Source organism: Chrysemys picta, chromosome 13 (assembly GCF_011386835.1).
Source record: "Chrysemys picta bellii isolate R12L10 chromosome 13, ASM1138683v2, whole genome shotgun sequence".
Taxonomy (NCBI): Eukaryota; Metazoa; Chordata; order Testudines; family Emydidae; genus Chrysemys; species Chrysemys picta.
The window spans coordinates 49,897,437-49,912,092 of NC_088803.1; the positions used below are offsets into that span (position 1 = coordinate 49,897,437).

Below are 14,656 nucleotides of genomic sequence, written 5' to 3' on the forward strand. Positions count from 1 at the left end.
ACAAGCGTAAGTACTTCACCTAGGAAGGAAAAATCAAATGCAAAACTACAAAATCGGAAATAACTGACTAGATGGTAGTACTGCTAAAAAAATATCTAGGGGTTAGAGTGAATCATATATTGACTGAGTCAACAATATGATGCAGTTGCGAAAAAGGCTAATTTAATTCTGGGCTGTCTTAACCGGAGTGTGGTATGTGAGACACAGGAAATAATTGCCCTCATCTGCTCCGTGCTGATGGGGTCTCAAGCTGGAGTAGCGTGTCTAGTTTTGGGCACTGCACTTTAGCAAAGATGTGGATAAACTGGAAAGAGTCCAGAGGAGAGCAACAAAAATTATAAAAGGTTTAGAAAAAAATCTGACCTCTGAGGAAATTTTTAAAAAACTGGGCATGTTGAGTCTTGAGAAAAGACGACTGAGGCGGGACCTGATTATAGTCTTAAAATCTGTTAAGGGCTGTTATACAGAGGACGGTGATCAATTGTTCTCCATGTCCACTGAAAGTAGGACAAGAAGTAATGAGCCTAATCTCCAGCAAGGGAGATTTAGGTTAGATATTAGGAAAAACTTTCAAACTATAGCATAGTTAAGCTCTGGAATAGGCTTCCACGTGAGGTTGTGGAATCTCCATCATTATAGATTTTTAAGAACAGGTTGGACAAACAACTGTCAGGGATGTTCAAAGTCAGTGGTTCTCAACCAGGGGTATGTGTACCTAGGGGTACACAAAGGTCTTCCTGGAGGTACATCAACTCATCTAGATATTTGCCTAGTTTTACAACAGGCTACATAAAAAGCACTAGCAAAGTGAATACAAACTTAAATTTCATACAAACAATGACTCATGTTTACTGCTCTATATACTATACACCGAAATGTAAGTACGATATTTGTATTCCAATTGATTTTATAATTATATGGTTAAAAATGAGAAAGTCAGCAATTGTTCAGTACTAGTGAGCTGTGACGCTGTTGTACTTTGATGTCTGATTTTGTAAGCGAGTGGGTTTTAAGTGAACTGAAACTTGGGGGTACGCAAGACAAATCAGACTCCTGAAAGGGGGACAGTTGTCTGGAAAGGCTGAGAGCCCCTGTTCTAAGTTTACTTGGTCCTGCCTCAGCACAGGGGGCTAGACTTGAGGATGTCCCAAGTTCCCTTCCAGCCCGACATTTCAATGATTTTGCAGTTACATGGATACAGCTGGCCACTTTCCGTGAGCAATCTCCTGTCTGCAGGCACAAGTGCAGGGTGGTGTGCATGCAAACACCAATCCAGCGGCTCCTTAAAAATGCAGTCCTGCTTTAAATAATTAAGTGCTTCTGCTCGTAAAGCAGACAGGGCACTGGGTCGGGGCTTGACACACTGAGGGCCGGAATTGCCAGTGTCACAGATGCTGTTGCCTTTCAAGATGGACAGCAAAGCTTGTCTAGCTGTTAGGAGACTTGCTTAGGCCTTGGGAGCCCTGGGCTCAAATCCCTGCTCTGCTACAGATTTTCCGTGGGACCCTGGGCAAGTCACAATCAATTATTTGAAATCAATGGGTACTAGGTTCCTAAATGTCTTGGAGGCTCTGGAAATGGGATCTCAGTTGCCCAGCCATACAATGGGGATAACAGACACACACGTGCACACACACACGCTGTCACTGTGGATGTTGCACCAGTTTATTGGTAAAATGAACATGAAGCCTCACAAACGCTGGAACATGCTTTTCCTTTTAAAGAATTTCCACTGGACCTTAATGGTTAACATCCAGTCGTTGACATATAAACTCTTACAAGCTGATGTGCACACATGCGCCTCAGGGAGAAGATGGCAGCATCCTGGTGACGGGGATGGTTTCTGCGCGATGCACTGGGAGCCTACAATTCATTTGCCAGCCTTTTGGGCCTTCTGGGCCGACTTGGTGACCTTGCCAGCACCACCGCTCTTCTTCTCCACGTTCTTGATGACGCCGACGGCCACGGTCTGCCGCATGTCGCGCACGGCAAAGCGTCCTGCGGGGTGGGGGGATGGAGAGGAAGGAGGTGGCGTGAGAACAACAGGAGCATGTTGCTGTCTCTTTAACACTTGTAGAGCCCCATTTCAGATTAGACCTAGAAACCCCTTCTGACCAGTCCATGCCCAGAGCAGGCAACAGACTTTACCAGGCACATGGTGGTCAGACTAGAACAGAGGAGGAAGGACGGCTCAGTGGTTAAGGCACCAGCCCAGGACAGGGGAGACCTACATTCGATTCCCTGCTCCAACAGATTTTGTGTACGATCAAGTCACTAAACATCTCCAGGCCTCAGTTTCTCTCTGTAAAATGGGGACAATAGTCCTGCTTACCTCACAGGGAGTATGTCTGTTAACAAGTCTGAGGTGCTCAGATAGCACATAATGGGGGCCTGATAAGTACCTAAGACAAACAGACCTGCAGTAAGGAGGGACAGTGGGCTGCCCTAGAGGGACAAGTCACAAGGCATCTTGTTCCACCAATCAGCAGGAGCTGGGCGTGTTGCGCTCTGCCCCTCAGGGAGGCTATGAAGAGATCCTCATATTTACGGATGGCAGCTCCAGGCGAATGCCTCATTCAGAGCCCTGCACCTCCAAAGGAGCCCTGTACTGCACAGGAATGCCCCCTGTGCTCTGAGATTTGTTTGCCAGCTCCTCCCTCTCACTCAGTGAAGGGGCCGTTCGGTGACGTTGTCTGTCAACCCCACAGGCTTGGCTGATTCAGGTATTTCCTGAGCCAATAAAGCATAAGGAAGGGCAATTCAAGGACAGCATGACCTTGATGCAGGTGCCTATCGCAGACCTCATGCAGTTCCTCCTTTGCTCCATGTAACCCTATTGCCTTAGGGTTTAGTGTGGCTGATTGAGAACTAGCCAAACAAATGTCAATGAAATTGAGAAAAACAGTTGATATTCCTGTCCATTCTATAACCAGTTCCAGATACTAAACACCACGTACGTGGGCCACATGAGCCCTGCAATGCGATCCCACGGTTGCTCTCCTCTTAGATTTAGCTGAGACTACAGATCCCAGCATGCAATTCTCCCTCTACAGTCTAGTGGGGCTGTGTGAGGTGTGCACGGATTGCACCTTGCTATTAGCTGTATGAGCAGGTGCACTAAACTCTCTTCTAGGCAAATAAGCAAGGCCTGCAAGTTGCTACAGAGCTGCCAATCAGGCTCTCAATTGGGAAAGGTACATAAATACCACTTCACTGAACACTTACCCTATTATTGGTACTTCTGTCCTCTAAGCAAGGAATGAAGGTGATATGGGAATTGTTGCTGGACTAAGTAATCTAAACTCATTGTTATCATCAAGCTAGCCTTCGCACTGCGGCTCACTGAACTGAAGATTCTGTAATCACCCCCTTATTAAAATGTTACCAGAGATTTGTGCTGTGCAAGTTAAAGCATTACCACATAAATGCATCCTGGTGCACGACAGCATCCAAATGGATCTGCTTTAACACCTCCCCCTTTGCAGGAGCTGGGACTCCTTGCCCCAGAAAGATCCATCCCGCTGAGTGCAGTAGCCTGTTCGCGGATGACATGCTTCGTTAGCTGCCAGGATTTGATTTAAACCAGAGAACCCCAAAAATTCACAGCCCGCATCATAAATGCTATGTCAGCGGACTCAGAGAGACTTTAAGTAGCTCAAGTGTCTTTCCAGTTAGGGACCTCCTCACCCTGATGTGATACGTGGTTTCCGGGAGGTAACAACTGACCACGGCCTTGGAAATAACCAGCCCTGAGCCCCCCTTTTGTGGGTATGAAGAGTAGGAATGTAAACAATGGGAGGTAAACAATGAACCTGTTGTCTCACCAAGGGGTGGGTACTGGGAGAAGCTCTCCACACACATCGGCTTCCCAGGGATCATCTCCACAATGGCGGCATCTCCGGATTTCAAGGATTTGGGGTTGTCCTCCAGCTTCTTGCCGGAGCGTCGGTCGATCTTCTCCTTCAGCTCAGCGAACTTGCAAGCGATATGCGCAGTGTGGCAGTCAATGACAGGGGAGTAGCCAGCGCTGATCTGGCCAGGATGGTTCAGAATGATCACCTGGAACACAGAACAAAACGGAGCTCGCCAGGGTACACGGAGGCAAAAACCGTGAAGGAAACCCCTTGCCGCTCCCATGCAGCCCAAGTACACAGTATGTTGTGGGGGCAGGGAGTGAAGAAGATACTGCCATCTAGTGGCTGGCACTCAGTGAAAATAAGACAGACTCATTACCAGCTCTCAGAGTTCTCCCTTAGCTTAAGCGCTAGGAGACCTGTATTTTGGATGCCGACAGACCAGCGTTCTAGTCCCAGCTCCCTGGGCTGCGTGTGAGGGAGAGATTCATCTGGTAATTGTATCATCTCTGGAGAACATCTGTTTGTTACAAGCCCTCTCCCGGCCCAGCCTTCATAAAGACCCATAGAACCTCGCCTCAGCTCCTCCGCCCTGATGGAGAAAGGCTGAAGGGGGAAATAGGACAGTTCTAACAAGCAGCAGTGGGGACTAGGGTCCATGAAAAGCCAACCATGCCCAGTTTGGGTTTAAACAAGGAAAGTAGAAACATGATGTAAATGACCTGAAAGGCAGGTATACACAGGTACATAAAAATCCCCGAAGTTTCAGCTGCATACATGGAATCCACTAGGCTACAATCCACTATGCTTGCTGTCCCTAAAATGCTGAGTAATGTAGTGCTGAGTAATGTTGCTGTGCACTGTTCAACCGCTGCTGTGCTCCACCCCAGAGGTGGCTACATTTCAGTCGTGGTGAAAGCGATTCTTACATCTGCATGTACATAGCTTGAACACCAGGTAGTTAAGAGCTCTGGGATCTTTCTGGGAGAAAGGTACTACATAATTATAAAGCCTTCACCTCGAGCTGGCTGTGATAGTCTCTACCAGCCTCTCACAAGTGCTGCTGCCTGGGGCAGCCCTTCTTGAGATGATCTTATCCATCCCGGCAACCTGATGTACCAATAGGCAGGCCTTGGGTTTGTTCCGTACCTGTGACCAGAAAGTCCCCAGCTTGTCCATGCATGCGCTGATGGATGTGACTCACAGACCCCCGTTACCTGATCACCGTTCAGTGCTGCTGACCTGAGACGTGAACTGCGCTGCCTCCTGGGGCGGGTCCGACTTGCTGTCCCCGCAGACGTTCCCGCGGCGGATATCTTTGACGGAAACATTCTTCACGTTGAAGCCGACGTTGTCTCCTGGCAGGGCCTCGCTCAGAGCCTCGTGGTGCATCTCCACCGACTTCACCTCAGTGGTGATGTTCACTGGGGCAAAAGTCACCACCATGCCAGGCCGGAGGATCCCCGTCTCCACACGGCCCACTGGGACAGTACCGATACCTGCGAGGGAGGAGAGAGGAGGCGACATGAAGACAGCAGAGCTGAAAGCAATCAGCTGATCATATTTCCAGAGACTGTGGGCCAGACTATCAGCTGGTGGAAAGCACTGAAGTCAGTGAAGCTATGTCAATTAACACCAGCAGAAGATGTGGGACTATTTGCTTATTTACGGCCTAATCTAGAACCACGGGGACAAGATCAGCTACCAGGGCCCCTGGCAATGCCTTGCTCTGTGCCAGATAAATGATGCCCATTCAGTGCTTTGAGAAACCCTCTATAGCTCAAAGAAGGGACCTCATCGCCACGACTAGCTATGCAGCCTCTGGTCATCCGAAAGAAGTTCCATTCTACCCATGTAAAGCCTCTTGCTTTAAATTCATCGGGACAGGAAAGAAATCTCCTGGCCTGAATATTGCTAAGTGCTTTCACAGCGGCCCTGACAACGCACCTGATACTTGCTCAGAATTAGCGCCTAGGTCCAGGGAGCGACAGAACGAGAGAGGGTATTAACCAAAGGGAGGCTTTTTACCAACTTCCTCCATCTCAAGAGTTTGGAAAATTCCATGAGTTATGTAAGAAACACCAAGAGAAATGACCTTGCAAAGATGCCAGGAAGCCTGGCTGGATCCGTCCCCTCCTTGGAGTCAGTTCTCGTACCCCCCGCGATAGTGTTTTCCTCCAAACACTCGTCTTACTCCATGGGAAAACCCTCTGTATCTGTTGCTCATGCCCCTGACTGGGACCCACTAACTAATGACCATGTGATCTGATGCGGCAGGTTGCGACTAAAAGCCCAGGCCACAACAATGCACTTTGGGGGAGAAAAATTCAATCCATGACTGACTTCCACACTGAGCAAGTCCTAGCTAGGGTGAGGGGAGGGGCTGCAAATTGATTGTGAGAGATTCAGCAGACATTGCCTTGTGCCGTAAGCAGGAGGGACTCCTGCAAGATATTTATATCCACTGAGACCTCAGTTCACCAGGGCAAAGGAGACAGTGGCTTAAATATCCCAGACACAGCTTGCCGGGTAGACTAGCTAACGCGGTGTTACTGATTGACACAGGCAACTGGAAAGCACCTGACTCGGGGGGGAGGGGAAGACACCAGGTGCCAACGGGGCAGAGAAGGATCTCTCAAGGGCACAGGCTATTGGCTTGCTGATCTGACTTTTTCCTTCAGTGAATTTTAGTGCTTGTGCGACAGACAGCGCTGGTGACATCGGGGCATAGCGCCAGCGGGCACTGAGCAAACCTCCTTCCCCCAGCTCAGACACAGCACCTACCTCAGAGCCTCCTTGCTGTCCTGATCCTGGCCTCTAGCACAGTTTAGCCAGGGTACCTCCAACCGGGCCGTGCAGTGCCCGCTGCCATTCTGGCCTGCAGCTCCCGTTAAGCACAGACTGAGAGCTGTGCAAAGCTCGGTGGCCATTTTATGAGGCAGACACGTGTTCCTTGCGAGGAATCATTAACATACATTTCCTTTTGGGCCTTAGACCAGATTTCAGCAGACCCCTGTTTCCAGGCACAATCTGGCACCCACAACATTCATGCTCAGAAAATTAATTTTGGGTGCAGGTTGTGCCCCCAAAAGAAACATTCTGCAAATGCCTCCCTAAATCCCCAGCCTTGTAAAACTAGCCACCGATGGGTCTCTTTGCAACGGTCCTAACCCAATGTTCCCTTTAGCTTCTTCCAACCCTTACAGGTTTGATTTTGGGTGGAGTTTGCGAAGTCCAACTAAGTCAGCCCAATTAGACCTGGAAAATGTGGACAATAACTATGGGGGGGAAATCTCTGGTCCAACCACCAGAGGGTGCTGTAATTAGGGAGAGAAGACAGCAATCGCTTTGCTCACCGCCGATCTTGTAGACGTCCTGAAGGGGCAGACGCAGAGGTTTGTCTGTAGGGCGGGTGGGAGGCAGGATGGTATCCAGAGCTTCCAGCAGCGACACTCCACTAGCATTTCCTTCCTTACGTTCTACCTTCCACCCTTTGAACCAAGGCATCTGGAGAACAAAAGGGCAGAAGCATGCACTGAGCGGGCCAGTTCTCTGCGGCAGAACCCTTCAGACCCAAAGTCCCATAGAAATGTTCCAGCAGGAGATGGGCATGCTAGAAGCCCCGTATCCACGTATGATTCTGGGACAGCCATTCAGCCACTGAATCTGAACCCCGTCTCCAGACGGAGAGGCTCATTTCTCTCCAGGAGAGCAGAAAGCTCTTTATATGAGCTGGGGTTGCAGTCACCTGCTGACCTGTCTTAATCTGGCTCGACTCATTTAGCAAGGAGCAAGATCATCCCGTGTGTTAATCTAGATCTGCCTGCCTTAACTCCCCAGCCGCTCCAGCAAGGCCTCCCAGCCCCCATTCTCTCCTCTCATTAGGAGCAGCACACACCATATGTTAGCACAAGTAATCCAGTGACACACCCCCAAATCTGTCCCTATTCACCTTTGCCTGATGACTCACTAAACCCCAGCTAGGGGCAGACCCAAGCCTGCAGACTGCTGGACGCTCTAGGGAGGGGATGCCCCCTATTTTGCGACACACGCAGCGGGCTCATCTACGGGCAGAGTTACAGTGGCTTAAACTACGGGTGCAACTTAAAATTGACATCATTAAACCAAGGCAAAAGTCTGCGTGGATCCTCTGAAAACTGATCTCAGCCTGAAGTCTGCTGATCAGGAACAGGGTTAAGCCAAGTCACTCATAAACTGAAATAAAAGGCATCCACGCAGGGGTTTGCTCGGTTTCACCGAGCTGGTTTAAAGCCAAGTTAAACGCATGCAACTCCAGTGTGTAGAGAAGGCCAGAGAGGGGCGTGCATGGGAGGAAAGAGGGAGAGGATGAAGAAAATGGTGAGATGGGCCATTGAGAGGAAAGTTTCTCAAGTTAGAGAGAGAAACAAAGAGGGATGGAAGGGAGCGCTGAAGAGGAGGAAAAGCAAGACAGGCGACCTCAGGGCAGGGCAGGGAGCGCTGACGCAGAGGTGAATGTGCAAGATGCCTTCAAGTCTTGCCAGTCTCTCAAGCAGCAGGTGTCAGTGACTGTTTAACTGCCTGATTTAATTGGCAGCTTGTTCCGGGCACTGAAGCTAAGCTCCCCCCAGACCTGAATGCCAAATCCTAGCAACCCTTGCAGGGCACCATGCCATGAAACTCTAGTTCGTGCTTGCAATGCAAATCGAGACCATGGCTGGCTTCTGGCAGCAAGCGACACGTTCCCAGACCTCCCTTCACGTTTGGCTTTGTGGCCACCAACACAGAGACAGCGCGGCCACCTGCCAACCGTGCAGGACAGAATTCCCAACCGTCAGCTCTAGAAAACAAAACTCTTCCAGGCGAGCTGCAGCAGCAACACCTCAGCTCAGCCAGCAGAGGGAGCAGAACCTTCGCGCAGGCCTGACACAGTCCATCCAATAGACAGTGGTGACACATACCATCAGGTTCCTTTAACCCGGACGTTAGGGGTAACCGGGAAAACCCAGCGAGGGGAGCCCAGGTCTTCCAGTGCATTCTGAGTGCCGGACTTCCTACCCTCCAGAGGGCTGTTCTTTTATTATTTGCGTTACAGAAGCAAACAAGATCAGCCTCACTGTGCCAGGTGCTGTACAAACACTGGGAGAGGCAGCCCCTGCCCCAAACAGCTTACCCTCTGAAGGGACAACAGGCAGGAGGAGAAACAGAGGCACAAAGAGGGGAAGTGATTTGCCCAAGGTCACCCAGCCGCTCAGTGGCAGAGACCCAGGCCTGCTGACTCTGAGCCCAGTGCCCTCAGAAAACAGCCCATCCCCTCAGCTGGGAGTCACAAAGGAGAGAGACAGGAGAAGCAGGAGACAAGGAGTCACAGAGCTGAGTTACCAGGGCCTCATCCACCTCCCTCTGGAGAAGTGTCTACTGACAGGCTCCTGATTCGGAGCCAATGGCCACTCTAGGTGGGTATTGACCCCCGTGAATGTCAGAGCCGTGCCAGTCCGCTTCCCCTGTCACTTGGGAGGTCTCTGGGAGCTTCCACCTCTCGCTTCCCTGACGGCTTCAGGTGGGTGGAACAGCCTCCGCTGCTCCCCATCGCAGAGTTCAGTGCAGGACATGCCGGGGGAGGAAGGATGTGAACTGGAGCCATTCCTGGGTTGCTTTAGCTCACACCGGGGACTGAGCTGTCTCCTGGTGGCTCTGGAATCTGGGAGGTGCAAAGGTAGCAACCAGGCACCTTCCTTCCCCCCCAGCTCCAAGTTCAGCCCAGCCACATCCCAGGAGCTCTTAGTAAAACAAAACTTGCGGTAGGATGCTCTAGTGGACAGGAACCAGGAGTGTCACCCAGAGCTCCCAAATTCAATTCCTCTGCCACTGATTTGGGCATGCCAGACAGGGCCCGATTCCCAGACATCCTGAGTACCTCTAGTCCCCACTGACTTCAATTGTGCTCAGGACTACTGAAAACTTGGTTAACTTCTCTGGCCTTCTCTACACTAGGAAAATTAGTACCAATGGGTTATAGCAATGGCCCTCAGAGATGCAGCAGATGCAATGGTAGCAACAGCATAGGCCCTAGTGTAGACAGCGCTCCGTTTCATAAGCTTGTGGCTGTACACTGGTCCAGCTGTACTCTTGATATATTACAGGCACTCCATGTTCTAGTGTGACACACCTTCTGTGTCAGAGGTTCCCTATCCATAAGAGGGCATCCCCACCTCCCAAAGGTCTTAGGTCTGTAAAGTGCTTTGAGGAGGTAGCTTTTCAGGGCAGGGACTGTCTCGTTGTTCTGTGTTTGCACAGTGCCAAGCACAATGGGGCTCGGATCCCTGACTGGAGTCCCTAGGGCTACTGGAATACAAATAACAAAGCACTGTATCTAAGCACTAAGTTCTATATTTCACACTATCTTGGCCTGATTCATCTCTGCTATACCAGTTTTCCCTCATGGTACTTTTAATTTACACTGGGGTAAGTGAGAGAGGAACCAGGCTCCCTGCGGTGTTGCCAGCTCTGGGTATCTGGTGTTTTTCATAAAGCCCCAGCGCTTGGAGTCAGGTGATTCCACGAGAATCTCAGCGGGGTTTGTTTTGTTAAGTAAGTTTCCAGCAACTACGCACCACACCACAGAAACACTAATCCAGGAACCAATCCCTGTAACAAACCCCGTTACCTACTCTGTGCTCATATCTACTCTAGCGACACCATCAGAGGACCCACCCACATGAGCCACACCATCACAGGCTCATTCACCTGCACATCTACTAATGTGATATATGCCATCATGTGCCAGCAATGCCCCTCTGCCATGTACATTGGCCAAACCGGACAGTCTCTACGTAAAAGGTTAAATGGACACAAATCAGACATCAGGAACAGTAACATACAAAAGCCAGCAGGAGAACACGCCAATCTCCCTGGACACTCAATAGCAGATTTAAAAGTAGCCATCCTTCAACAAAAAAAACTTCAAAAACAGACTTCAAAGAGAAACTGCAGAGCAACAATTCATTTGCAAACTTAACACCATTAATTTGGGCTTGAATAGGGACTGGGGGTGGTTGGCTCACTACAAAAGCAATTTTCCCTTTCCTGGTATTGACACCTCCTCATCAATTATTGGGAGTGGACTACATCCACCCTGATTGAATTGGCCCTGTCCACACTGGTTCTCCACATGTAAGGTAACTCCCTTCATGTGTCAGTATATTTACGCCTGCCTCTGTAATTTTCACTCCATGAATCTGAAGAAATGAGTTTTTTACTCACGAAAGCTTATGCCCAAATAAATCTGTTAGTCTTTAAGGTGTCACCGGATTTTTGTTTTTGTGGCTACAGACGAACGCAGATACCCCTCTGATACTTTCCAGCCCCGGTTGTTCCACAGAAAAGCCTGAAAATGTGACTCCTCCAGGCTCAAAACCAAGACGCAAATAAAAAAGGGATTCTTTCCAAGCTAATCGCACTGTTTTGGGAGAGCTGCCTGGTGAGTTTTGCGCCCTGCGGGTTGGCAGTGCCGCCTTGGAGCCCTGCTAAGGTGGCTGGAGGCAGGTGGGTTTTCCTCAGCACGTCTGCCCTCTCAACACCTCAGGGCCGATAAATGAGTGAACCTTCCTCCGCACCAAAGCTCGGACTTTGCACCTCCCAGGCTATAGAAACCTTTGGCTGAGACTGTGTGAGGCAACAGTGCCATCTGGTGGACAGTCTCCCTCATTGCCATCACTGACATTCTCTCTGGCATTCCTCCCTGACAGTGACAACACCTCTGGGACACCAGAAAGCACAGAACTGTCTACAGTGACATTTCTGCCCGACTCCCTCATTGCTAGCTCCTCTGCAGTTTCCTGCCCAGAACATTTCCGGTATTTAGGAGGTAGTTCAGTATCAGAATCCATTAGCTACTCCCCTAGGGGGTAGGATTGGGAGCCATCAGCAAGCAAAATGTCCCTTTAGCCAACAAAGACGGACTTAGGAAACTCTCCTATTTTCCCCAATCTTCACCCATGTCCACTTCCCAGCACAAACACGCTTGTCTCTACATACTATGGACGTTGCTTGTCCCCTATATCATCAGTGCTTGATTCTCTGCTGCCAGGCACAGCTGGGAGTATGCAGGGCTGCCCTTCTGATCTGGTACCATTTCACACCCACTTCACACAGTGTCAACGGCAACACAAGTGCAAGGCAGCAGAGAAACTGGCTCTCCAGGTGATGCTTCCCACCCGGTGCCTTCAGGCAGGGCAACACTCACAATCCAGGCCTGGCTCTGAAGTCAGCTACCCCTGATCGCCTTATGAATCATCTCAGCTGTGGGGCTTTCTACTGAGACAGGTATATTCAGGCAGGGCGGAGGCATGGGATGGAGGAGCTATACCATGGGAGGGACCCTGGGAAGAATTTTGGGGGGGAGGGATAGCTCCGTGGTTTGAGCATTGGCCTGCTAAACCCAGGGTTGTGAGTTCAATCCTTGAGGGGGCCACTTAGGGATCTGGGGCAAAATCAGTACTTGGTCCTGCTAGTGAAGGCAGGGGGCTGGACTCAATGACCTTTCAAGGTCCCTTCCAGTTCTAGGAGATAGGATATCTCCATTAATTTATTTATTTATGTAAAAATAAAACACATTTTTACTTGACCTAGTTTGAGGGCCAAGGTTGGCTGGTGAGAATGGGATCCACTCCTGGTGGTCAATGTCCAGGCAGGGATGGGTTAAAAAAAAAAAAAAAAAAAAACACTACAGAACGTGGGGGCTAGAGCCTATGCAGGTGCAAAGCTGCTAACTGGAGACCATTCCCAGGCTGGAGTTTAATTTGTCAGAGGGAGAGGACTGACCAGCTGAAATCAAGACCAGCCAAGCTGCATTTCTCTCTGCTGCACCCTTTGTGGCCTGGGCCTATAGGGCCAGAAGGGGCTGGTAGACCTGACCTCCTGGCTGCAGGGGCTTGTGGCTCTGGTAGACAGGGGATACAATAACCACATTAAGGAAAAGGCAGAGAGGACCGCTACCGTTGATTAAAATGGCTCAGCCTCTCCAGGAAACTGCACTGTTCCCAAGCCCCCTCTGCTCCGGCAAGTGACTGGGCCTGGAGAAGCCTCTGCTTCTGTGCGGCAGGAAAGGTCGAAACCACAGTAGTTGGCAGCCAGCCCTGCACCTGCCTTCTCCTCCAGCCGGTACCAGCAAGAGAGACCGGGCATCAGTTTCCAGATTGAGTTTCATGCCTTTGTCCAAACTACTGGCTGGGATGGAGAGAGCAATAGCCCAGCAGCCTCGAGGCGCAGGACTCAGTGTGATCACGGGCCCTTCCCAGGAGCCACTCACTCCCACCCGGAAATTCAGGGAAGAAACCCCAGATTCTTTAGCAGCTCATTCTGCAGAACTGCTCGGCAAGTATTTCTAAAGGAGAGGACCCTGGGGTGGGCTGGGGAGTGTGGAGACACTGCCTGACCCGGCGCCTCTTTCATTACAAATTAAACATTGCCTTCAGGGCGGTATCAGGAACCGATCTTTAAAGGGGCGTGTTGCTCATCAGCTGGGCCCAAAAGAGCCTGAGACTGGATTGCCAGCCACAGGAGTAAACGGCCTCTGCTCGAGACACCGTCCCTGAAATAGGCTTCTAAGCGACACAAAGCTGCAAGGGGAATGGAAAAGCCAAGTTCGCATGCCCACTGAAATCCATTTCTCTATGAACTTCAGTGAGCTGTAGATCTGCCCCCGTTGTGTAGAACCAACATAGGCCTAGGAATTGATGTTCAGTGGAATGCATTATATTTAACCCTGAAACTGATGGGCACATGCTAAATCAAGCTATCCACTGGCCCGATCCAGAAGTGATGGTCTGACAGCATGAGCAGTTAAACAAGGTCTGAATGGAAGCGGGGTACCAAGATGGCTGGGAGCGTAGCACAGAATCGTCTGCCGGCCAGTGTATGTTACTTTCGATCTCCTCACTGCTTCCAAAGTAGGAACCGGGGACTGGTCCAAAATGACGGTCTCACGAAGATCTCCTGCAGCAAATGCAGCCGGGCTGTGTCCTATTTTATTTGGATGAGGCCACTACATGGCATGGAGGAGAATAAAGCTGCCGCGAAGCTGCACACTCGAAGCATGTGACTGCCTTGTGCTTTAATGGAACCCAGCCAGAAAATGGGGGTGAAAAAAAAAATCAAGCCTTTACTGTGAGGGGGGAAAACCCAGATGCTGCTTCTCACTAGACTCCTCCTAGGAGAAGTGGCGGTAGGGGGGCGCTAGTCTGATCTTTTGGGTAAGACATAAGACTGAAGTCCTGGTCATTTGCAGAGCCTGACCCTGCAAATTGTTGTGGTCACTGGCTGCAATCCAACACAGTCAGCAAGCAAGGCCTTATTCATACGCTTAAAATTAAGCATGGGCTTAAGTGCTTTGCTGGATTGGGACCAGAGCGCTCAGCACCTTGCAACAGCTCGTCACTCAGCCGGATTGAGCCAATGCTAAGGGTCTTGTGGTGCGTTCATGAGCGTAAGAGTGTTAAAATTCTACCCACCCAAGCTCCCGCTGCCATTTCAATTGACGGGGGCATTCTAATGTGCTGTTCAAACAGCTGCCGGCCACCCATCCCCGAGACAGCTGCCTCGGTTTGGCACGGGAAAGCTATTTCTGCAGATAAGCTTGGCACAACCAAGGGGTAGCGTTTAGAAGATGCTATTTGGATGAATGGGGCCAGCCCACTCCAGTACGTTTAAAAAAAAAAAAAAAGTCCTGCGTGCCACAGCCTCACTCTGCACCTCCACCGCCCGACCTATTAATAGGAGGGTTGCTCAGTATCATCTTCCCAACCCAGCAACTGGTGACCTTT

At 50.3% G+C, this 14,656-nt stretch overlaps 1 protein-coding gene across 4 annotated transcripts in view; it reads right to left on the reverse strand.

Moving 5' to 3' along the window:
- Positions 1–1,638: 1,638 nt before the first annotated feature.
- The window catches only part of EEF1A2 (eukaryotic translation elongation factor 1 alpha 2), a 28,056-nt gene continuing 15,038 nt past the window's right edge, over positions 1,639–14,656 (reverse strand). For all 4 annotated transcript variants that reach the window (XM_005309577.4, XM_065566179.1, XM_042858463.2 and 1 more), the window contains exons 5-8: positions 7,211–7,361; positions 5,097–5,353; positions 3,825–4,059; positions 1,639–1,998 (exon numbers count right to left, since the gene is read on the reverse strand). In XM_005309577.4, the coding sequence (XP_005309634.1) occupies positions 1,871–1,998; positions 3,825–4,059; positions 5,097–5,353; positions 7,211–7,361 (771 nt within the window). In that variant the 3' untranslated portion in view covers positions 1,639–1,870. The remainder of the gene's footprint in view (positions 1,999–3,824; positions 4,060–5,096; positions 5,354–7,210; positions 7,362–14,656) is intronic.